This window comes from Poromitra crassiceps (assembly GCF_964638095.1).
Source record: "Poromitra crassiceps genome assembly, chromosome: 6".
Classification (NCBI taxonomy): Eukaryota; Metazoa; Chordata; class Actinopteri; order Beryciformes; family Melamphaidae; genus Poromitra; species Poromitra crassiceps.
In genome coordinates, this window is record NC_139627.1 from 7,699,076 (window position 1) to 7,724,632 (window position 25,557).

The window sequence follows — 25,557 nt, forward strand, 5'->3', positions numbered from 1 at the left end:
AATATGGTGCCTTATAGACGGTTTTCACCAGCTGCAACCCCACAGCACTTCCTTTTTCTCAGCTTCTTCTTCTGTGTTTTATGGCGGTTGGCATCCTTAAATGTTGCATTACCACCACCTGAATTGTATCAGCTTCACAGTGCGAACTATTGACGGTGTCCACTTTCTCAGTTATTCAGGGGAAAACACTGACATAGCCTACTTCTATTTCTATTTTTTTTATTTTTGCTATGTAAACGTTTAAATGTAAAGATAGGCCTATGCGTGCAATAACGTAGCCTACTGATAGTCAGCTTACTCTGTAACATGTAGCTTTCTACGGGACGCAATTTTTCTTCTTCTTTTCTTACGGGACGCAATCTTTTTTTCCCATGATGCCGAAGCCATGACCCGCCCCTCTCTGCCTCTAATTGGCTGACTGCACTCAGCTGCTCTCGCCTGCTTCCCAGGCGAGCCAGAAGTCATCTCAAACGAGCCTAATTATAGCCTATACTTTCATTCAATGTCACGATGCTGCGGGGGCAAGTAGGCTACTTCATAGCTTAACTATGAAAATAGTGTCCGCTGTTTATCTCCCTTTCTGCTGCAGCATGTTGAAGAAATAAATGTTCAGTTTGAACAACACCCATTCTGGTCATTATAGAGCAAGATGATCGCTTCCACTACCAGGGCCGCCCAGAGAGATGGCAGTGCCCCTGGAAGGGTCCAGCCACTATGCCCCCCCCCCCCCTCCCCCGCACGCGCTTTACTCATATCAACACTGCAGCTTTCGGAGCTGACTGAAACAAGTTTGTTAACAGATTATTATTTGGGTCTCTCCTCTCCTCTCCCCCTCTCTCCTCTCCTCTCCCCTCCTCTCCCCCTCTCCTATCCCCTCCTCTTCTCCTCTCCCCCACCCCCTCTTCTCCTCTCCCCCCCTCCCCTCCTCTCCTCTCTCCTCCCCCTCCCCTCTCTCCTCTCCCCCTCTCTTCTCCTCTCCCCCTCTCCCCTCCTCCTCCCCTCTCCCCTCCTCTCCTCTTCTCCTCTCCCCTCCTCCTCTCCTCTCTCCCCTCTCTCCTCCTCTCCTTTCCTCTCCCCCTCTCTCCTCTCCCCTCCTCTCCCCCTCTCCCCTCCTCTCCTCTTCTCCCCTCTCCTCTCCCCTCCTCTTCTCTCCCTCTCTCCTCTCCCCTCCCCTCTCTCCTCTCCTCTCCCCCTCTCCCCCTCTCTCCTCTCCCATCCTCCCCCTCTCTCCTCCCCTCTGGTTCCTCTCCTCTCCTCTCCTCCTCTCCTCTCCTCTCCTCTCCCATCCTCCCCCTCTCCCCTCCCCTCTGGTTCCCCCTCCTCTGGTTCCTCTCCCCTCCCCTCTCCGCCTTTTATACACGTTCCAAACGGCGCAGGACAACGCGATTGGCTGGCTCAGATTTGAACAGATCTGAGCCAGCCAATCGCGTTATCCTGTGATGACGTAATGTCCTGTGCCCCATGACCGGATGGACCATATATGGACTTCCTCCCCCCGACTGTTAGCTGCTGACTGTTACTGCACTATCCATCAGATCCCTTTGCAACCCTGTGCAATCCATAAAGGTACATGGACGTTACTCTGCAGAAACTACAGTAACAAAATCACAAATTGCTCTGTTTTTGGAGCTCTGCATGTCTGTGTTTGTCTAGTTAATGCGTTGTTAGCTAACGGCTAACATTAGCTAGTTAGCCAACCAACCAGCAGCTAATATTAGCTAGCTAGCTAGCTTACCGGAAGCGATATTTTTTTCGGATGATGGCGAAGGCATAACCCACCCCTGGCCCTCTCTGCCTCTGATTAGTGGCAGCATTATAAACCATAGATATGACTATATTAAAAACATAAACACACTGGCGTCTTTCATGCAGGCTAGCAAGCGTAACTGCTGTCTGTCTGTCTGACCCACTGAGTCTGATGGTCTGACCACAGACTGTCACTGTAGAAAGAGATGTAATGCAGGATAGCCAAGCGAATGTGTTTGGATGGAAGTTTGACACTAGGCCAATCAGAGGCAGAGAGGGGCGGGTTATGCCTTCGCATAGCCTTCGCCATCATCCGAAAGAAAATATCGCCTCCGGGACAACAACGCTTCCTACCCAGCGTGTGCACGTCTTTCCGACAGGGGTGGTTGTTATGGCAACTATCAACAACAACAACAACAACAACAACAACTACTACTACTACTAACTACTACAAGACATAAAGACCGAAATAGGCTACCTTGTTAATGTGTCTGTCGGAGACACGGCCTAACGTTAACATTTAATATGAGCCGAATATCAGCCTGCGCTCAGCTATGTATACAGGAAGTAAAAAATGCAGCCATGGTATTACTAGTGGTTTGGAGGCCCCCACTGTCGCATAGGGCCCCAAAAGGTTCAGAAACAGCACTGTTTTTTTTTAAATAGATATGAATAACATTGGAATTGCTTGATTTTGTGCAAGAATAGTTTTATTTATTTTTTACTTAACGTTTTACACAGCACATAAGTGTTCACACATTCAAGCCATTCAAACTATGCCGTGTTGGGTCATGTAAAAATCCGTGAATCTGAAGGTGTACATGGCAGAGTATGGGTTAACTAGAACACGTGATCACGTCATGTGACGCACAGAACCTTCACTAGTGTGAGCTGTCACTGTGCAGCTGGCTCTCTTCTAGCTGTGCTTGCTGTCACTGCGGTGTGTTTGTGTTGACTGTACATGCAGAAGAACATCGTCTCGTGTGACAGTCGGAGCAACCTGTACGTTACATGTTGGTCCTTGCTACGCCAGGCGCCACCGTCCACTTGGAAAGACGTCGGAAGAGAGATAAATCTAGCCTCTTATAGCTAACTTGGCTAACAGCTGGTTAGCTCCCTGGCTAATTTACGTTACCGTGAGCCATCCATCCAGGCACAAAAGGTGAGGGGGGAAGTAACGTAATGTAAGCGAGCCACGCATCTTTGCAGCTTGCCATCATCACAGCGAGTGTACACTACAGTATCCAATTGTCTTGGTCGATAGGAGTCGATAATCGATGCTAGGTTCAATGTTTACATCATAGCAGTGCTGCCATTGCATTGTAACGCTACTTTGATTCTGTTTAACAGTTACTATGCGGACTCCTGCCCGCATCAAGTAACGTTAATAGGATTACACTTAAAGCAGGACTAAACCCCAAAACACTTTTTTTCCAGCATTTAACCAATATATATGACTTTGGGGGTGGTGTGTGAAGAATGGTCAAAATTTCCACATTTGAGACCAAACTGTTGCTATTGTACCATTTGTATCATTTTCAGCAGCATAAGTTCCCTCTATGGAACACTGCTTTTTGTTGTGCCCTCAAATGAATGGGATATTTGGTACATCGTGACCAGTGGTTTAGCACGTGCCCCACTCACGTGAAAATTTGTTTTTTTCCCCATTGATTATTACTGTAGTTCACGCGGCGCGAGCCCTTTAAGACCAATGCATCCCTAGGTAATGCCTACTGTGGCTAATATTAGCCGCTAGTTAGTTATGTTATATGGCAGTAAAATGCCACTGAATGACCAAATTGATATCACTTTTAACCATTTCGAGTAACACTGTTTCCATACAGATCACCAGCGTTAGTTTGTTGTTTATAACGTGGCTATATTCATAACGTTTTCTATCTCGGATGCGTTATTTCGAATCCCACATAGGTTACGCCAAAACCACCCTGGCGCAAAGCGTGTGGGTTTCAGGTCTCGAGCCACTAACGTTATCTTGCCTGCGGGGTTTTTCGGGACGAGTGGAGTGCCGTTTTGTAAGATATCTGGGGGGTTTAGTCCTGCTTTAAGTGTAACACCAAATTTGGTGATCTACCCACAAAGTTCATCCACCTGTCTCCGTGTCTCTCGGGCCTCCTCAGGGGACATGCTACTGGAATGGACCTAGTAGTAGTAGTAGTAGTAGTAGTAAATCCTGCATCACCAAACTGAGGGAAATAATCATGGCAAGGCTAATTTAATTGGATTTTCCACAGGGCAGCTTCTATGACGCACAACTGTCCAGCCTCTCCCAGAGATGTACCCCCCTTCCAGAAAGGACTTCATCTCTCTGACACTCAGTGACCAGCACAGTCGCACTTACAACAACGGCAAGCACCGCAGACATTCCTGCTGGAGGGTGAGTGGGTCCTGTGTTGGTGCAGTATGCAGATCATGGCACTCACACTGCCAGGGTGTAACGTTCAACTCCCACCGGGGCTGAAATTGCATCCATGATTGGTTCATATCAGGTGTATTCATTTGATACAGCTGTTCATCTCATCACTAAAATATGTCTCAAAATAATTTGGAAATACACGCCTACCTACTGTACATCTAACTCAACAATCAATGATAAAACAAAATTATGCAATACAGTGTAAAAATAAGAAAAACAAAAACACAAGGGAACCAAACAAAGCATAAGGCACAAGATAGCACATCGGAAGACATGACAGCCAGGCACCACCAACCGACGAAAAATGGAAGAAACCATGGGTGGACCCCTTTGGATCACCCACTAAGATGACGGAGTTGCCCTGCGTTCCTATATGGATGTGAGAAAACTTGGAAAATGAATGTGCTGAATCCCAAAGAAGTCTGCCAAATATGAGGAAAATATTATTTTGCCCGATACAACTGTGTAATTTCTTTCTGTTTTGAAGTTGGTGTTGTAAAAAATCATCTAACCTAACTTGTAATGGTCAGATATCTATCTATCTACAGTATCTATCTATTTATCTATCTATCTATCTTCTATCCATAAATGTTATGCCTTTGATAAGAATGAAATGACACATTGTTTTGTGATGAGATAATAACATAACCAGCTAGCAAGTGTTAAGGCCCAATTATACTCTTAAGTTAAAGACAGAGAGAGACAGAGCCTTATGTCCGTACTCTGCAATCATTTCGTGTGTATTTCTGTCTGTCCTCTGAAAGCTTACAGATACGCATGAAACGGAGCAGAACCACACATACGCTCACACATTTGACTCTCTACTGCCCACTGTTGGATATATTGCTTAACATGATACCCACGTGAAAGACGCATGGAAGTATGTGGGCAGTGACGATATTAACGTTTGAAACGGACGCATCTATTTTCATAATAAAAATGGAGTGTAATTGGGCCTTGAGTCAGCATTAATTGACCATCAACCTGAAAAAATATGAAATTGACTAAAATCAGTTGAGCAGAACTTACTAACGATGGATGCACCTTTTTTCCAAGCATTGTTTTTGAGACCTCTATTCCTGCAACCTTTCAAATCAACATCTTAGACTGATGACTGGGGAGCTTTCAATGGTTTCTTGTCCATTTGACACTTGCCAGGTGGAACTATTGTTCATGAAACAAAATCACAGCAGGGAAACCAGGAAGCAGGGAAATGAGATGTGTTGTTCACGGCCGATGACTGAAAATATCAGCTCTGGCCAACTCTCATTCCCCTGCTCATTTAGCTGTATAGGGAAGAAATGGATTTCTGGCGACATGTGGAGCATGTTGCTAGCAGAAGTTATGAGCATGTTGCAAGCAGCAGTTATATGAGCATGTTGCTAGCAGCAGTTATGAGCATGTTGCTAGCAGCAGTTATATGAGCATGTTGCTAGCAGCAGTTATGAGCATGTTGCTAGCAGAAGTTATGAGCATGTTTCTAGCAGCAGTTATATGAGCATGTTGCTAAGCAGCAGTTATATGAGCATGTTGCTAGCAGCAGTTATGAGCATGTTGCTAGCAGCAGTTATATGAGCATGTTGCTAGCAGCAGTTATATGAGCATGTTGCTAGCAGCAGTTATATGAGCATGTTGCTAGCAGCAGTTATGAGCATGTTGCTAGCAGCAGTTATATGAGCATATTGCTAGCAGCAGTTATATGAGCATGTTGCTAGCAGCAGTTATGAGCATGTTGCTAGCAGCAGGTATATGAGCATGTTGCTAGCAGCAGTTATGAGCATGTTGCTAGCAGCAGTTATATGAGCATGTTGCTAGCAGCAGTTATATGAGCATGTTGCTAGCAGCAGTTATGAGCATGTTGCTAGCAGCAGTTATGAGCATGTTGCTAGCAGCAGTTCTATGAGCATGTTGCTAGCAGCAGTTATATGAGCATGTTGCTAGCAGCAGTTATATGAGCATGTTGCTAGCAGCAGTTATGAGCATGTTGCTAGCAGCAGTTATGAGCATGTTGCTAGCAGCAGTTATGAGCATGTTGCTAGCAGCAGTTATATGAACATGTTGCTAGCAGCAGTTATATGAGCATGTTGCTAGCAGCAGTTATATGAGCATGTTGCTAGCAGCAGTTATGAGCATGTTGCTAGCAGCAGTTATATGAGCATGTTGCTAGCAGCAGTTATGAGCATGTTGCTAGCAGCAGTTATGAGCATGTTGCTAGCAGCAGTTATATGAGCATGTTGCTAGCAGCAGTTATATGAGCATGTTGCTAGCAGCAGTTATATGAGCATGTTGCTAGCAGCAGTTATATGAGCATGTTGCTAGCAGCAGTTATGAGCATGTTGCTAGCAGCAGTTATATGAGCATGTTGCTAGCAGCAGTTATGAGCATGTTGCTAGCAGCAGTTATATGAGCATGTTGCTAGCAACAGTTATATGAGCATGTTGCTAGCAGCAGTTATATGAGCATGTTGCTAGCAGCAGTTATATGAGCATGTTGCTAGCAGCAGTTATATGAGCATGTTGCTAGCAGCAGTTATGAGCATGTTGCTAGCAGCAGTTATATGAGCATGTTGCTAGCAGCAGTTATGAGCATGTTGCTAGCAGCAGTTATATGAGCATGTTGCTAGCAGCAGTTATATGAGCATGTTGCTAGCAGCAGTTATGAGCATGTTGCTAGCAGCAGTTATATGAGCATGTTGCTAGCAGCAGTTATGAGCATGTTGCTAGCAGCAGTTATATGAGCATGTTGCTAGCAGCAGTTATATGAGCATGTTGCTAGCAGCAGTTATATGAGCATGTTGCTAGCAGCAGTTATGAGCATGTTGCTAGCAGCAGTTATATGAGCATGTTGCTAGCAGCAGTTATGAGCATGTTGCTAGCAGCAGTTATATGAGCATGTTGCTAGCAGCAGTTATGAGCATGTTGCTAGCAGCAGTTATATGAGCATGTTGCTAGCAGCAGTTATATGAGCATGTTGCTAGCAGCAGTTATGAGCATGTTGCTAGCAGCAGTTATGAGCATGTTGCTAGCAGCAGTTATATGAGCATGTTGCTAGCAGCAGTTATATGAGCATGTTGCTAGCAGCAGTTATGAGCGTGTTGCTAGCAGCAGTTATGAGCATGTTGCTAGCAGCAGTTATGAGCATGTTGCTAGCAGCAGTTATATGAGCATGTTGCTAGCAGCAGTTATATGAGCATGTTGCTAGCAGCAGTTATGAGCATGTTGCTAGCAGCAGTTATGAGCATGTTGCTAGCAGCAGTTATATGAGCATGTTGCTAGCAGCAGTTATATGAGCATGTTGCTAGCAGCAGTTATATGAGCATGTTGCTAGCAGCAGTTATATGAGCATGTTGCTAGCAGCAGTTATGAGCATGTTGCTAGCAGCAGTTATGAGCATGTTGCTAGCAGCAGTTATATGAGCATGTTGCTAGCAGCAGTTATGAGCATGTTGCTAGCAGCAGTTATGAGCATGTTGCTAGCAGCAGTTATATGAGCATGTTGCTAGCAGCAGTTATGAGCATGTTGCTAGCAGGAGTTATGAGCATGTTGCTAGCAGCAGTTATATGAGCATTTTTTTTCCATACAGAAAATTGATCAGGAATCGATAAAGAATCGGACCAATAAGCAGAATCGATAATGGCATTGGTATCAATAAAATCTAATCAATTTCCATCCCTACTGTATTTATTTGCTTCCTGCTTCCCGTCAGGACCTTTTTAGACGTGTACTTGCAGTGTTGCTCATGTACAGTAAGAGGGCTGCTTTGGCTGATCACTGATGGCTTCTCTGTATCACAGCTTGATCAGTGCCCTGTTCACCTGCCTGTTCACCTGCCGTAGCCAAACAGACATACAGTAGAATGGCTCCAGTGTGTTGAGAATGCTGCAACATGGCTTTGAACCAAAACCAAGTGATAGGATCCTCAGGCAAGGCCTTGTTGACAGTTTCTGTGTCCCGGCTCCAGACTAAAGGTGACCTGGTTTTTTCTCGCCTGGTAAAAAGCATCTTGATAACGTGATCTCACGTTCTGTTTCACTCTACGTAGTATCAGTCTGGACCTCCAGCTGCTCACATCGATTTCAGTGGGCGGGAGCACTTGCTTTGACAGACAACTCCTTCAGCCAACCAGCGTCACCAAATCCAATCCACCCTCAGAAGAATGGCCAAAACCAGGTCATCATTTGCATATTACCCACATTGTAAATGCCAATTATACTCAACAACTGAAACTTAAAACTCCAGGGGCCTGTACTACGACACAAGCTTAGTGGCTTAGCGAGGTCACTTTAGGTTTAACCCTGGGTTTGCCGTCCTACGACGCTAGTTCATTTCTTAAGTTCTTACCGAGATAGATCACCATGGCAACCCATGCTGCGTGGGTAACCTGTTCCGGAGAAGGTTAAGTTCAGAGGATAAGACCAAAAGGCATGGAAGACCCACCTCCTGACCAATCAGCTCTGCTCTTTGGAAACGGGCGTCACCATTCCCACAGGTTCCAGATGGAAATATACTGCATTTAAATGAAGTTCCCAATTAAAAACCTGAAAACCATCAGGCTATTAATGGCTCCTCTTGAATTAACTGACAGTGAAGTGCTGTTTGCAGGGCAACATGCAATCAACATTGTATTCCATGATAACATGATAATTATATTGGAGATATACTGTAGCAGGTAAGCTACAACATATTTGGCCCGTGCACTGAAAGCTGCACTGAAGCTACTGGCCCGTGCACTGAAAGCTGCACTGAAGCTACTGGCCCGAGCACTGAAGCTGCACTGAACCTACTGGCCAGAGCACTGAAGCTGCACTGAACCTACTGGCCAGAGCCCTGAAGCTACTGGCCAGAGCACTGAACCTACTGGCCAGAGCACTGAACCTACTGGCCAGAGCCCTGAACCTACTGGCCAGAGCACTGAACCTACTGGCCAGAGCCCTGAACCTACTGGCCAGAGCACTGAAGCTGCACTGAACCTACTGGCCAGAGCACTGAAGCTGCACTGAACCTACTGGCCAGAGCACTGAAGCTACTGGCTTGACGGTGCATGTTGATGCTGCCATAGAGTGGAAATCTAATCCTCTACAATCCTCTTCACGTATTCAGTATATGTCACTGCCATGAATGCATTGTGGGTCGATACAGAATCTGTATTAGTTTGATCTAAATCGTATCAGTATTGTTTGATTTGTTTGATCTAAATCATATCAGTATTTGTTGAAGCTAAAGGAGAAATGTCTCCTGAGATAGACTTGTTTTCCATCATGACTCACCGGTGATTGCTCATAACGTTCTTGTGGTGCTGCACGGGTGTTAATTAGGCCAGGTTACCCAGAGTGCCTTGGGGCACGTGTACCACTCAAGCCTGCCTATTAGTTTTCTCTCTGGAGAGCCCTCGCCTCTGCCCCTCCCTCTTTGTTGCTGGGTTGTGCTGGTTGCAGTAGATTGTTTATTTGTGAGCTGTCAGCGGGCTAACAGCGTCAGGTGGAGATGTTGAGGTTATACAGGGTAAGCCAAGCACCACACTTTGTTTGGTTTTCAAATGGTATAATATCAAGGTAGCCTGTTTGCAAGATCCTCCTCTTCCACACTGTTTTTAAAGGAGGGAAGAGAGTTCCGTTTCTGGCTCTGTGACTGACAATTTGGGCTATTTTCTTTGAATTTATTTATTTATTTATTTATTTATTTATTTATTTATTTTATTTATTTTATTTTTTATTTATTTTTTTTATTTTTTTTAGAGCGAGAATAATTCAAGACGTTGCTGCTTTCCAGACTTTGGGTGAATCCACTCGTATAGTTGGACCCACCAGACTGCTGCTTTTGGTTTGAATTTGGACGTGTTTGAAATGATTCAGTTACGGATCATTTGTTTCTGTCTGCAGAAATGGAAGCAGCTGTCCCGCCTCCAGCGGAGTATCGTCCTCTTCCTGCTGGCTCTGCTGCTCATCTTTGCACTGCTCTCCTATCCCAGCCTATCAGAGCAGTGGAGAGGTAAGCCACGCCCACACAAAACTAACCAGCCTGGCAGAGCAGTGGAGAGGTAAGCCACGCCCACACAAAACTAACCAGCCTGGCAGAGCAGTGGAGAGGTAAGCCACGCCCACACAAAACTAAGCTCAAACAGACATGCTGGTGAATGTTGAATTGGCATGATGCACACCACACACACCTTACTGCAGTTTTGCTCTTTGTACATTTTCCTTTTGTGCTCATAAGGTATGTGAGGGCGGGCGCACAGACCTGTTCACCTGTGCGTTATGTACTTTAACCCATTGATACCTGGTGCAGCATTTGCCTGTATATCCCTCATTTGTGTGTGGTCTTCAAGGGATACACACACAAATGCTGCATCAGGTATCAATGGGTTAACTCTTGTACTGTATGCTTACTTTGTCCACGCATGTGTACCCGAGCATACCTTCATGTGCATTGTGCTCTGTGTGCGCAGGCTTGTCGGACAGGGAGGACTGGCTGGAGCTGGATGACAGGGAGTTGAAGGGCATGCCTCCAGGGGTGAAGCCTGTGGTGGGGCCAGCTGTCGGCAAGGTTCCAGTCTATGTGGAAGGGCTGGATCTGGGGCCGGCTGTGGGTCCAGGGCTCATTCCAGAGCCCCAGAGACCAAAAGTCCCCATTCTGCCCAAACCTCCTCTTAAGGTTAGGCTTGTCACAACACTGGATGTCTCCGCTGTTGTCCTAATAGAAACATTCTACAAAAAGAATGGGAAAAAATGCAATTTGCTTTGGTTTCGTCACTATGTCATATTAGTGCTGCATTCATGCACTCAGAATGGTGCCAATTTCCTGCTGTCAGATTTGTTTGTATTTGTGTGTCCACAGAAAAGACCATTCCCAAACAAGAGAGGTCCGCCAAGCCTGCAGAAAGGGGGGAATGTGTCAGACTCAGTGGGGAAGGAGAAGCCAGAGCCAGAGGTCGTTAAAGCTGAAGAAGGAGAGGAGGAGGAGAACCACGAGGGGAAGATTGTCAGGTCATACACTTATTGATTTCTAAACAACCCCAAACAGCAGCTTTTGGTGTAAAATGAAAATCTCTCACAAATTCACAATAACAAATGAGACATGAAATTACTGCTGGCATGAAAGTTAAGCTCAGCAACAATAATTGAAGGGAATGGCTAAATAAGATGCCGTTTTAAGATGCATTGATTATTATTATTATTTTTATCATGGTGTGGTCTACATGGTGTGGTCTACATGGCCATCAAAGGCCAATTTCAAGTCAGTCAATCGGGCTGAGGCACGTGGTGAGGCACTTCATCACCATGTGGTAAACCTTCATCTATAAATCAATGATTATTGAGCACTATTTAACCATTAAATTAAAGGTTTATTAAATCGTGAAATAAAACCGTTGCATCTTTTAAAGGAACACTCCGCCCATTTTCAACCAGCTTTGTATCATTAGAACATCAGTAGTATATCAGAAAACTGTAAACGGTTTTGAAGTCTGTCATTTAATTTGACAGTTATTGAGTGTTAAAGTGTGGACCAGTGACATCACTGGTCCACACTAACTCAAATTAATAACTCATTAACTCAAATCAACTCTCAATAACTGTCAAACTATTCATCATTCATCTAGTTTGACAGTTATTGAGAGTTGATTTGAGTTAATGAGTTATTCATTTGAGTTAGTGTGGACCAGTGATGTCACTGGTCCACACTTTAACACTCAATAACTGTCAAATTAAATGACAGACTTCAAAACAGTTTACAGTTTTCTGATATACTACTGATGTTCTAATGATACAAAGCTGGTTGAAAATGGGCAGAGTGTTCCTTTAACTACAAATCATTTTTTCACCCAACTCTCGTAATCGAATGCAATGCAAAATCCAATGCAAAGGAATTTTGATTATGCCTTAGAAAGTATTATTTACTCTATCACATAATGAGATGTGCTTTTAAGAAAGGAAGTATTTATTGTAGAACCAATATTGAATTGAAAGCAGAAGCGGTATCTGCATCAAAACATAGAAACAATTTTTCAGCGTTCACGCAGTCCTCGAGTTGAAAATCATTTTGTGGATTTATCATTGATACGTCCTCCCCCAAAACATGACAATTTTGAGTGTTTGAATTTCACCAAACAAGCCTTGAAAGTGAATGAAAAGTCTTTAAATGTGATGCACAAGTGAGTAATAATGACCCAGGTGTAATAATGACCCAGGTGTAATAATGACCCAGGTGTAATAATGACCCAGGTGTAATAATGACCCAGGTGTAATAATGACCCAGGTGTAATAATGACCCAGGTGTAATAATGACCCAGGTGTAATAATGACCCAGGCGTTTTGTTTTTGCGTGCAGCTGGCGAGGAGCCATGATAGAAGCGGAGCAGGCCACAGAACTGTTACCCTCTGCCCATGAGAAAGACACTGCAGTGCCTCCAGTACCAGCCAGCCCTGATGAGGCTGTTCCACTGGCACCAGGTCTGTTAATACAGTCATTTAAGTTTTGATATGAATGTGGTGAAATACATCATTTTTATAATATCGACTTTTCTGAGCAAATGTGAGTGTCAGGTCTTTTTAGACAGTACATCTGCCTCACCCTCTCCCACTGATTGATATGAATACTGTACTTAGTGCATGCATTTACTAGATTTTTTGTCATAATACATAATACATGCCATACAGTCTAAAATGTTATTATCTCCACTATGAATGTACAGTAGCTGAGACTGGGGAATATTCCTGTGTGACAATATTACCTTAAGAATGTGTGAGTTTACATTTAATCCCGGAGTGAGTAATGGCCTGGTGTCACACAGATACTAATGATTATATTCATTATTAATTAATCAAGCTTTTTTTTTTATAATGAATCTTGAAACAAATCTTCTAGTGTTGCTTGTAGCATCTTATTTATGATTTTGTCCTTCTGTGTGCGCCTGTCTTTAGTGTCAGTTGGACCCGTGGACCGGCTGGAGGCGGTACGTGATGCCTTCAGACACGCGTGGAAGGGCTATAAGGAGTTTGCCTGGGGTCACGACGAGCTCAAGCCCGTCTCCAAGACGTTCGGCGAGTGGTTCGGCCTGGGTTTGACCCTCATCGATGCTCTGGACACCATGTGGATTCTGGGCCTGAAGGAAGGTAGCGTGCGTCACATCTCTCCTCTCTGTCTCCAGTCTGTTAGGATCGCGCTCGATCACGTCACCTGAGGCACCAAGGCACCACAGAGATAAAAACCAGGGGCCAGTTGCACCAAGTGGTCTTACGACTGGTCTTAAGCTAAGTCGATCGTAACTTTACGACCTAACAGCTACGCCGGTTGCACCAAGAGGGCTTAAGCCTTCTTTTCACTACGCCCAGGCGTAACTCTTACGCCTGGTCAGGGGGAGGCGTAATGAAGTGCCTGACTGTAACAGAGATCTCCGAGGTAGTCTATCAGCGGAGACCTGATGTGATTGAGTCCTTACCGTCCTCATCGTCGTAAAGTCGTCTTCGAAGCATGACGTTAGATTATAACGAACTAGTTCTGTGGCTTAGCCTTCCCAAATGTTGAGGGTCATTTTTTAGAATTTAATACATAGAATTGGGAACGTTACATTCAATTTCATTCAGACTGCCTGACACTGATCGCCGCCGCCATTTTCCCCCGGGGCTTCTACATGAGGAGGGGGGTGGGAGGAGGGAGGATGTAGTGACGCACATACAGTAGTGGGTGAATGGCACATTTTTGGGCCAATCAGGGGGCATTCCCCGGCAATTCACATGGACGCGCATTGCTACGACCAGCGTAGTTAAGACCAGACATAAACCCTGTTGGTGCAACAGGTGTAAATCCACTCTAAAGACTGGTCTTAACTAAGACCGATGTAGGAGTTATTGACCAGGCATAGTTAATATAAGACCACTTGGTGCAACTGGCCCCAGTCCTTTTGTTCCATTGTTAAGTGATATATTTAAGTGACGTCACATTGCAGTAGTGAGTGGGATTCTTTCTCTCCATCTCTTTCTTTATCTCTTATTCGCTGTCTGTTTCTGCACCTCACTCTGTTAAACTCTGCCTCTCTCCGTGCAGAGTTTGGGGAAGCTAGGACCTGGGTGGAAAAAGAGCTCTCCTTCTCCAAGAATGTGGATGTGAACCTTTTTGAAAGCACCATTCGTATTCTCGGGGGCCTGCTGAGCACCTACCACCTCACAGGAGACCAGCTGTTCCTGGAGAAGGCTGTGAGTCCACCCAGAATGCACCATGTTTATTCCCATAGTTTCCTCTGTTCTTCAGTTCTTTTGAATCTTAACTAGGGATGTCACAATATATCGTCCCACAATATATCGCGATATCAAATCATGACAATATGTATCGTTGAGATGAAATCTCATATCGTGAGAAAAAGAAGCTGAACATGGTGGCACTGATCTGCATCTGATTGCATGCTCGCTCTCCTTTTCATTGCTTTGTTTGAACAGACAAGGGACGTTACAGACACAGAGGATGAAAATGGTGAAATTACTCGAAATTAGCGTGGAGGATGCCCCCTCAACTTACAAATCGATCGCAAAAAAATATTGTTAAAATATCGTATCGTTATCGTGAACCAACTTACAAATCGATCGCAAAAAAATATTGTTAAAATATCGTATCGTTATCGTGAACCCAATATTGTGTATCGTATCGTATCGTGAACTGAGTGTATCGTGACACCCCTAATCAAAGGAGAATTCCGGTTCTTTACAACCTGGACCTTATTTTCTGCTTTTTATTTTTTATTTTTAACTCACCCTGAAAATAAATTTTCCAAATCCATCCACCACAACACAATAAGGAGCCCAGTCACGGCCTGAAACAGGGGAAATGCGGGCGTGTGCAATGTGTGTATTTACCTCCTATAAATAGCTTATTTTCGAACATGCAGAAATTCACATTGTTATTATATCATAGCGACAGCAAGATAATGGAAGCTGTAATTTACCTTGTTGTAGGAAACCTGTTTGTTTACCTTGTCTAAGCAAATTTATACTGACTGCGGAGTGTCCGCGGTGTTCACGGCAAGACCGTTGCTGCTGTGTTTTTAGCAGGAATGCAAATGTCAAATCAAGTTTTTATTGACGTAGTAAATTGTAGGCTATTCAGACTTTTTTTTCAAAAACACTGAGCCAAGGCAGCTTGTTTAAGATGGGAGGAATTCTTTTCCCACCACCATCCCCACTCTTTCCTTTCACCTTTTTTTTGGCTAGGGTTAAATTGTAGGCTATTCAGACTTTTTTTTTATTATTTATTATGGACCATGAATTGATGAATGCGATCACATAAGAAGAGGTTGATGATGAAGAAGAGGAGGAAGAATTGTTGTGTTTGGCTCTGTCTGTTGGCAATTTAGAATGTTTTTGTTGTCTGTCTTGTTGAAACCGTCCTATACAAGTATCAACGCTATGTGATAAACTTACCTCATCGAAGTTAGTATCTGTCTCCCTGTGCTTTACAAAAACACTGAGCCAAGGCAGCTTGTTTAAGATGGGAGGAATTATTTTCCCAACGCCATCCCCACTCTTTCCTTTCACCTTTTTTTTGGCTTTCACAAATTAGTCCCGAAGGTTCTTCCACTTTTGTTTACAGATACAAAACTCTACCAATTTCCCTCCACGAATTATTAGTAATCTGTAGGTCTTTGTAGTCTCGGGTGGATGAATCATACACATTTCTGTATTTCTGTACTTCTTCTGGCAGGCGATGCTCAAACCCGTTCATTTTGTACTGATTTCGCCGGTCACTTGGTCAGTTTGTGGAGGCTTCTTCCCTATACAAACCATAGCAAACATTAGCCAATCATAGCCTCGGAATTGACTGCACGAGCTCGCGGCGGGCTCCGCGGAGTTCCATTTTTTGAGAGGAGCGCGGAGCTCCGTGCAGTCCCTCCGCAGAGCCTGCGCGGAGCGCCGCACAGAGCCTCCGCTCCGCGAACACCGGACACTCCGCAGTTAGTATAAATTAGCTTTCTGTCTGCTGTCCGTCACAAAAGCTCCCGTTCCTCCACTCCTCCAAACTATCCACATGTTATTCCAGCTCAAATCAATACGCGCGGCCATCAAATTCATACTGCATCGACCATGATCTCAAAATCAAATAAATATCAGACGTGTTTTTAGCATGAGAGAGAGAGAGAGAGAGAGAGAGAGAGAGAGAGAGAGAGAGAGAGAGAGAGAGAGAGAGAGAGAGAGAGAGAGAGAGAGAGAGAGAGAGAGAGAGAGAGAGAGAGAGAGAGAGAGAGAGAGAGAGAGAGAGATTTTGCTCTAATTAAAAAAAAAACAGTTGCCCTCCCTGTAATCATGCCTTTGTTTTCTCTCTGCGTACAGAAGGACATTGGGTTCAGGCTGCTGCCTGCCTTCAAGACGCCCTCCAAGATCCCCTTCTCAGATGTGAACATTGGGAGGGGAACAGCTCACCCCCCTCGATGGACCACAGACAGCACGCTGGCCGAGGTCACCAGCATCCAGCTGGAGTTCAGGGAGCTGAGCCGCCTCACCCAGGACACACAGTATCAGGTCGGGACACAAAGAAAACATATGTACTGTAATTTACTGTATGTGCCTTCTACTTTCTGCCTTGGCATCACTTCAGGTGAGTGAAAAAAATAAAAGTCGGAGGCAGTTCATGTAATAAGTATTATTCACTAGATTTAGATGGAAGGATTCACTTCAGTTGAAGTCAGACAGTAACTGTAGCTCACAGTGTCTCACTATAGCCGTTTTCCCACATGCGCTTTGTACCGCTAAATGACCGGAACGTGGTCTAATGCCTGCATGTGTGAAAGTTGTCGTGCCGGTATAAGCGCGACCCCGTCATCGCGGAGATTTCACCAGTTTCGAGCCAGTCAGAAGAGCGGTATGCGCGATAGCGGACTCAAGTGTAGAACGGGTCCAGTCATTTCCCGCGACACTCATGGGCGAGGTGTCCACACGTTGCTTAATGTTCCAGCGGGCATAATCTAATCATTCGCGCACATTAAAGCAAACTGGCGAAATGATCTTGTGATAATAAGAGCAGTAGCCTATGTCAGCTTCATGTGTGGGTGTGCTGATTTTCCCCTCTCTCCTCTCTGCTGCCTGCTCGCTCTCTGGCCACAGTCCGTCCTCCTCCTTCAGTGACAGCCCGACAGGGACACAGACGAAGCAAATGCACGAAGCGAAATGTGGAAGTATTTTGCTTACGTTGCCGACAGCGAAGGCAAGCCCGGACACATCAAACGAAGCCAGTCTGTAAAAAGTGCTTCAACGCGACGCAGGTGAACGGATAAACAAGCAAACTTATTTCACCATCAAGAGTTTTGCCAACACGTCACTCCCCACCCGCTCTGCAGTGCCGCCCCGCCCCCCAACATACAGGCAATTTCGCTGCTAGATTCCGACATGCGAGAGGAGAGGTGTGAAGGGAAATGTCCGATATTGACTTACAGGTAATTTTCCGGTACGCATGTGGGAAAACGGCTTATGTCACAGTGACTGAGTTGGAAACGAAAAGCACGTGCTCGCATTTTCTGTGAATCCATCACGTTGTCAGTTATGAGTGATTCCTGTCGCTACAGCTTTACCTGAGCCTGAACATTTACCTGAGCTGAACATTTACCTGAGCCTGAACATTTACCTGAGCTGAACATTTACCTGAGCCTGAACATTTACCTGAGCCTGAACATTTACCTGAGCTGAACATTTACCTGAGCCTGAACATTTACCTGAGCCTGAACATTTACCTGAGCCTGAACATTTACCTGAGCCTGAACATTTACCTGAGCTGAACATTTACCTGAGCCTGAACATTTACCTGAGCTGAACATTTACCTGAGCCTGAACATTTACCTGAGCCTGAACATTTACCTGAGCTGAACATTTACCTGAGCCTGAACATTTACCTGAGCTGAACATTTACCTGAGCCTGAACATTTACCTGAGCCTGAACATTTACCTGAGCTGAACATTTACCTGAGCCTGAACATTTACCTGAGCCTGAACATTTACCTGAGCCTGAACATTTACCTGAGCCTGAACATTTACCTGAGCTGAACATTTACCTGAGCCTGAACATTTACCTGAGCTGAACATTTACCTGAGCCTGAACATTTACCTGAGCCTGAACATTTACCTGAGCTGAACATTTACCTGAGCCTGAACATTTACCTGAGCTGAACATTTACCTGAGCCTGAACATTTACCTGAGCCTGAACATTTACCTGAGCTGAACATTTACCTGAGCCTGAACATTTACCTGAGCCTGAACATTTACCTGAGCCTGAACATTTACCTGAGCTGAACATTTACCTGAGCCTGAACATTTACCTGAGCTGAACATTTACCTGAGCCTGAACATTTACCTGAGCCTGAACATTTACCTGAGCTGAACATTTACCTGAGCTGAACATTTACCTGAGCCTGAACATTTACCTGAGCCTGAACATTTACCTGAGCCTGAACATTTACCTGAGCTGAACATTTACCTGAGCTGAACATTTACCTGAGCCTGAACATTTACCTGAGCCTGAACATTTACCTGAGCTGAACATTTACCTGAGCTGAACATTTACCTGAGCCTGAACATTTACCTGAGCCTGAACATTTACCTGAGCTGAACATTTACCTGAGCCTGAACATTTACCTGAGCCTGAACATTTACCTGAGCCTGAACATTTACCTGAGCTGAACATTTACCTGAGCCTGAACATTTACCTGAGCTGAACATTTACCTGAGCCTGAACATTTACCTGAGCCTGAACATTTACCTGAGCTGAACATTTACCTGAGCCTGAACATTTACCTGAGCTGAACATTTACCTGAGCCTGAACATTTACCTGAGCCTGAACATTTACCTGAGCCTGAACATTTTGAGGCCAGCATGAGCATGAATACTTTGTGTCATAAGTTGAGCCGTGCCTGGGATACAGCTAGCCGGGACACCTGACCAATCTGCGACTTCCTGTTTGATTTGCTCTGGCAGATGCATCTGGACAACCACCCATTCAAACAGATCTCCACCCGGCCTGAAAACTACCAGGCCAATCACAGCCCCTTTATTACAAAGCTTTGTTTAATACTCATCTGATTGGTCAATTCTATGTCTGTTATTTCAGTATAACGTTAGTAAACTGACCGCTGCTAGCAGACCGTTGCTATGAACGAATGCAGTTCTGACTGTTGCTTGGCGTCGGGGTCCTGCATCACCCTGTCGGGATTCATTTCACGATAATGACCGGCTCGCTGTAACACACCATAACAGCTGATCTCACGGCGGCTGGCAAATCAGCTGATCAGTCGGTTTACACTTTTTTTTGCTCTGATTGGTTGAGGCATTTTGAACTGCGCCCCTTTGCTAACGCCCCCTGGAAATAGAAATTGATCTGAGATTCAGACTCATTGGTCTGGCGATGTCAGGTGAGGATATCGCCGTTGATGAGCCCAATTCCATCAAAGCCTGAAATTGCTTATGTATGTTTTTCTCATGATAAACTGCTTGTAGCTGTATTTTTATATTGTATTTGTCTAAAATATTGACCCAAACCTTCTCTCCATCTCTTTCCAGGAGGCTGTGGATAAGATCATGAAGCTGGTCCACAAGCTGCCAGGGAAGCATGACGGCCTGGTGCCCATGTTCATCAACACCAACAGCGGCCAGTTCACCCACAAAGGCGTGTTCACGCTGGGAGCCAGGGCAGACAGCTACTACGAATACCTGCTCAAACAGTGGATCCAGGGAGGCAAGACTGAAGACGAGTAATTCACACTTTAACTGCATTTGAGCCACTGTTCATTCTCTGCTCTGTGAGAGGAGAATACTGGATTGTCACAGTCGAGGACACTAGAGAATATACATCATTCTAAGTACAACTGTAGGCAGTAGAGCTGCAGTAAGGTTTAACCCATTGATTCCTGATGCAGCATTTGTGTGTGTATCCCTTCGCGGTTCGCGGTCTTAAAGGGATACACACACCAATGAGGCTCGCGTCGCAAGTGCATTCAAGAGTATTCTGAGCATTCTCGAGGAGCTCCGCGCACTTCGATTGTGCGCCGTGCGGAATCCCTCCACCCTTTTATAGTAGGGAGGTATTTACAGTAGTGATCCACGCTACTCAGCCTCTGATTGGTTAGCTGCCTAGCGTTCCATGCATTCCATACATTTCAAAGCAGAAGAGAGTAGAATAAAATGCCGGCGCGAAACACAGACAATGTCAGGTCTAGGGCACACTGATTGACAATCAAATTTGTAAATGGTACTTTATATCAAAAAGGTTTGCAGCACCAAGTCACTACAGATTGATATGAACTAATATGTGACAGGGCCTGGTGTTTTAGGTAAAAAAGTAGGTCAAGGTCTTTCTCTCTCTCTCTCTCTCCTTTTTTTGAACAGATTGTGAAAGTGCAGATTGCAAGCTTTCAAATGATGTGTCATACATTGAAATCTGAAGATAGTTGAAGAAGATATGCTTATTTGAATGTTCGTACTCCTAAGCAGCGTTCAGAGAAAATCACCCTGAGAGTTGGTGAACAAGCTTGGTTTACCCTGAACAAGCTTGGTTTGCTTAGTTTGATTGTGTTCTTAATCTTCAACATCTCAACTAACAAATTAAATTAAAATCTTGATTTTTGCAACATCACAGTTGCCTAGTTGTTACCCCCTTTCACCAGACTATGTCACTATGTCTTTTTATTGTGATTAATTTCTGCCAGTCTGTTGGAGGACTACCTTCAGGCTGTGGAGGGCGTGAAGAAGCACCTTCTGAGACAGTCGGGACCCAACAGATTGACCTTTGTGGGAGAGTTATCCCACAACCGCTTCAACCCCAAGATGGTGAGAGAGATGGTTACACACACATGCACATCAGCACACCAGACCTCAACCCACACAGCCACCCAGCACACACACACACACACACACACACACACATGCACACCAGACCTCAACCCACACAGCCACCCAGCACACACACACACACACACACATGCACACCAGACCTCAACCCACACAGCCACCCAGCACACACACACACACACACACACACACACACATGCACACCAGACCTCAACCCACACAGCCACCCAGCACACACACACACACACACACATGCACACCAGACCTCAACCCACACAGCCACCCAGCACACACACACACACATGCACACCAGACCTCAACCCTCACAGCCACTCTGTTGACTCAGGCTGGGTGCTCTGGTTCGCTCTGGTTCGCTCAATAGCTGTACAAATTCAAATGCAGCCAGTATTTCCCTCAGCCAATCAGCCGGTCAAATCAGTTCCATGGCCTCACGCTCCTCATCTCCTCTCATGTCTTCTCAGTGCCTTCAGTGATGCACGGGTCCATCTGAAAGCCCTTTGGTCCCGCGGCTGTATTGTGTTAGTTTGAATTCATATTATTATGTTGTACATTTGTTTAAAATGTACTTTAGTCAGGGGCCCGGCAGGTTAGAATCAACTGAAGATAAGATTGAGAAGGGGTCGGGCGGGTGCAGGACAAATAGATTACACACACACACACACACACACACACACAGACACAGTACACACACACACACAGACACAGACACACACACACACACACACACACACACACACACACACACACACACACACACACACACACACACACACACACAGACACAGACACAGACACAGTACACACAGACACAGTACACACACAATGTCATTATAGACTAAATTTATTTTCAATTTAATTAACAGAATAAACATCTCCAATCCCCTTTCATCCGACCATCCACATCCTGCACAGTCACACACTGCGGAATGGGTTCCTCATCATTTTAGATGTATGAAAATGGGTCGGGTGGTTTTTGGATATGTGTCGGAAAAGAAAACCCGACGCGCCCCTTCTAATGCCACCTCTCCCTCCTCATCCCTTCCCCTGCAGGACCACCTGGTGTGCTTCCTGCCTGGAACCTTGGCACTCGGCGCCCATAACGGCCTCCCAGGGGATCACATGGATCTGGCTGTGCAGCTGATGGAGACCTGCCACCAGCTGTATGTTCAGATGGAGACCGGACTGAGTCCTGAGATCGCACACTTCAACCTGCAGGCCAACGACGGGCGTGACGTCGAGGTCAAGGTGAGGTTGAAAGAGACGGGCGTGACGTCGAGGTCAAGGTGAGGTTGAAAGAGACGGGCGTGACGTCGAGGTCAAGGTGAGGTTGAAAGAGACGGGCGTGACGTCGAGGTCAAGGTGAGGTTGAAAGAGACGGGCGTGACGTCGAGGTCAAGGTGAGGTTGAAAGAGACGGGCGTGACGTCGAGGTCAAGGTGAGGTTGAAAGAGACGGGCGTGACGTCGAGGTCAAGGTGAGGTTGAAAGAGACGGGCGTGACGTCGAGGTCAAGGTGAGGTTGAAAGTGGACGGCTGGATTTTTTTTTTTTTTTTTTTTTTTTTTACAATTTTCAGAACAAAAACAGGCTCAGACAAAACGGAACAAAACAAGACAAAAATAACTTTACGCTTGCTGCCTCAACTAAACTTACTCGAATACTCGCTCAACATTACTTGAGCTTATTTTGTTTCTTAATTATTTTCTTTTTCACACAAACTGCTACAAATGCAGCATAGATATATCCTCTCTGCCCTATTGTCTTTTTTATGCATTCATATCGTGATTGTGACTCTGCAATTATGTAAAAAAAAATCAGTTTTGCTCATGTGGATCATAGTTGTTTGTCACTTCTGTGCTTGTCAGTGATGCTGCTTAATTCACCAGGTGTCTCTTGGAATATCCATGTTTCATCTCAGTGGGACCGCTTGGTTGAATAAAGGTTGAACAGAAGTACTGATCTGTCTCTGCTTTTAATGAAGTTTAAAATAGTAAAAGTATTCTCTTCTCTTCTCTGTCCCCCAGCCTGCAGACAGACACAACCTTCTGCGACCGGAGACGGTGGAAAGTCTGTTCTACATGTACAGGTTCACTAAGGACACCAAGTACAGAGACTGGGGATGGGACATACTACAGAGCTTCAACAAGTACACTAAGGTACAGACCAACTCTGACTGTTTCACACTCATTGCTCACGAACTCTGTACAACATTCTGGACTCACTGTCTACATGCACTACTGAACAGTCACTAACTCTGATGCCTTTATAGAATAATGTATCTATTTATTGTATGTACCGTATTTATTATTTGGGCCGATGCACTTTACCTTGGTGTTGCACTGTACGTCTCAGGGAGATGCTTGTCTATATCTCGTTGTTGGAGCAATTTAACAATGACAATAAATATACTTGAACTTGAACTTGAGACAAACGGTCCCACACACCAGCTGTACGTACTTTGACCATACCTTGAAATGATTTGGCGTTGAAGTGATGGTGAACTTTAGGTAGTACAGTACCTTGGATTGTGTCACTTCCTGGCCAAAATGTGATTGTCTGTTATTATCTGTTGCACCAGTAGGATTTTTTTTTAGTACTTATTTTTTAACCCCTTATACTATATATCGTTTCAGCATCATCATCGCAATGTGCGCAGCTGGACGTGCAATGTCAAGTACAACAAATTAGAGGAGGTACGGTGGTGCAGTGGTTAGCACTATCGCCTCACAGCTCGAAGGTCGTGGGTTCGATTCCCGCCTGGGACGAGGTAAGCGCTGAAGGAATGCGTGCCCGTCCGCATGTCCTCGAGTGCCCACCGCCCGGGTGGGGGTCGGCAAAAGGACCTTTCTGTGTGGAGTTTGCATGTTCTCCCCGTGCCTCCCGGGGGTTTCCTTCATACAGGAACCCCCTTCACAAAAACATGCAATATCCTGGTTGCTAGTGTGGTTCCTCCTCTGGCCGTTAAGGGCGCCTGTTCAGGGGGAGGGGAACTGGTTGGAATAGCGTGAACCTCCCACGTGCTATGTCCTACCGGTGAAGCTTCCCCTGTCAGGTGAAAAGAAGTGGCTGACCGACTGCCCATGTCTCGGAGGAAACATGGTATCAGTCTCGGCTCTCCCTGATCGACAGAGGACGAAGTAGCAACCAGGATAAATCAATTAAAAAAATTAGCACTAATGGGGGATAAAATGGGATAAAAAATCGGGAAAAAAAAATATTTAAAAAAAAAAAGTACAACAAATTAGCAAACAACAAAAACTCAAATACACTTTATTTTGGTACAGCAGCGAACATAATGCACGTTCTAAGCTCTTTTCCTGCTAACTATGGTAACTTTGCTCACTTAACATCCTGCAACTCAGGCTGACTGCAGCAAAACACACTCACTTCCTACTACGTCACCCGTGCAGCTTACCCACTACGGCACCTTCTTAAATGTGCAAGGCTCGATAGAGCTATTCAAGCCATTTGGGGAAAATTACCGTATTTTTTCATATCGGAATATACAGTATATCACAGAAACAAAATATACCGGTATTGCAATGACAGTTTTTGCCAATATCGTGTAGCCCTATCTGACTGCATGTAATCATAAAATAAATCTATCCATAAGGTCATCATTCATTATCTCTATGGCATAGAGAATCCAGTCTGTAAAGGTGTTCATTCATTTTGTTCACTTGGGATGTAACTCGTCAACCAGCCCTCAAACGAGGAGTGGAATTTGTTTGAAATGTGTTCTTTCGATTCTTGTTGTTGTAGGTGTGACCTGTTTCAAATGATGCATATCCGACACACAGAGCAGATAGTGAACTGTGCCGTAACTAGAAATGTTTGATAATCATCTGACTAGGTTACCGAGGTGTAATTACAGAGAACCTTTTTTTGTCCTCGTGTCTGGTCTTTATTCACGGCTGTAACATCACCTCTCGTGTCTGGTCTTTATTCACGGCTGTAACAGCACCTCTCGTGTCTGGTCTTTATTCACGGCTGTAACAGCACCTCTCCTCCTCCAGGTCCCCAGTGGAGGCTACACCTCCATTAACAACGTCCGTGACCCCGTTAACCCCGGCCCCCGGGACAAGATGGAGAGTTTCTTCCTGGGTGAGACGCTCAAGTACTTCTACCTGCTCTTCTCCGACGACATGGAGCTGCTCAGTCTAGACAAGTATGTCTTCAACACAGAGGCCCATCCTCTCCCCATCTGGCCCTCTCCACCCAAGTGACTCATCCCCCTAGAGGAGGTGTCTATAAACAACAGCCATCCCACAGAGGCCTGTAGTGGTCAGGCTTGTGTTGCCACTTGACAAATGAAGCGCCCCTCCGTGGTTTGGATTGCACCGGCTGGAGGGGTGTGTTGAGCGCACCGGCTTGGTATGTTCCCATGTGGAGGCGTGTCTTTTTGAAGGTGTTTTTTCTAAGGGAAGGGTTTCAGATAGAGCTGGTCTCTAATGCAAAATGCTTTTTTTGTTTTTTTAATTCAAGGCACAACTTTCTCTCACTAAGAGACAAAAAAAGTTATTTTTTATTATTTTTTTGCGAAC

At 45.1% G+C, this 25,557-nt stretch overlaps 1 protein-coding gene across 1 annotated transcript; it reads left to right on the forward strand.

Moving 5' to 3' along the window:
- The first annotated feature begins 2,702 nt into the window (after positions 1–2,702).
- On the forward strand, positions 2,703–25,557 carry man1b1a (mannosidase, alpha, class 1B, member 1a). The gene is made up of 14 exons (XM_083638588.1): positions 2,703–2,908; positions 3,999–4,141; positions 10,059–10,167; positions 10,625–10,830; positions 11,014–11,162; positions 12,505–12,626; positions 13,098–13,289; positions 14,221–14,369; positions 16,494–16,682; positions 19,709–19,899; positions 20,854–20,974; positions 22,067–22,261; positions 23,038–23,169; positions 25,030–25,557. The coding sequence occupies exons 2-14, from the start codon at positions 4,040–4,042 to the stop codon at positions 25,237–25,239; spliced, it is 2,067 nt and encodes a 688-aa protein (XP_083494714.1). The 5' UTR covers positions 2,703–2,908; positions 3,999–4,039; the 3' UTR covers positions 25,240–25,557.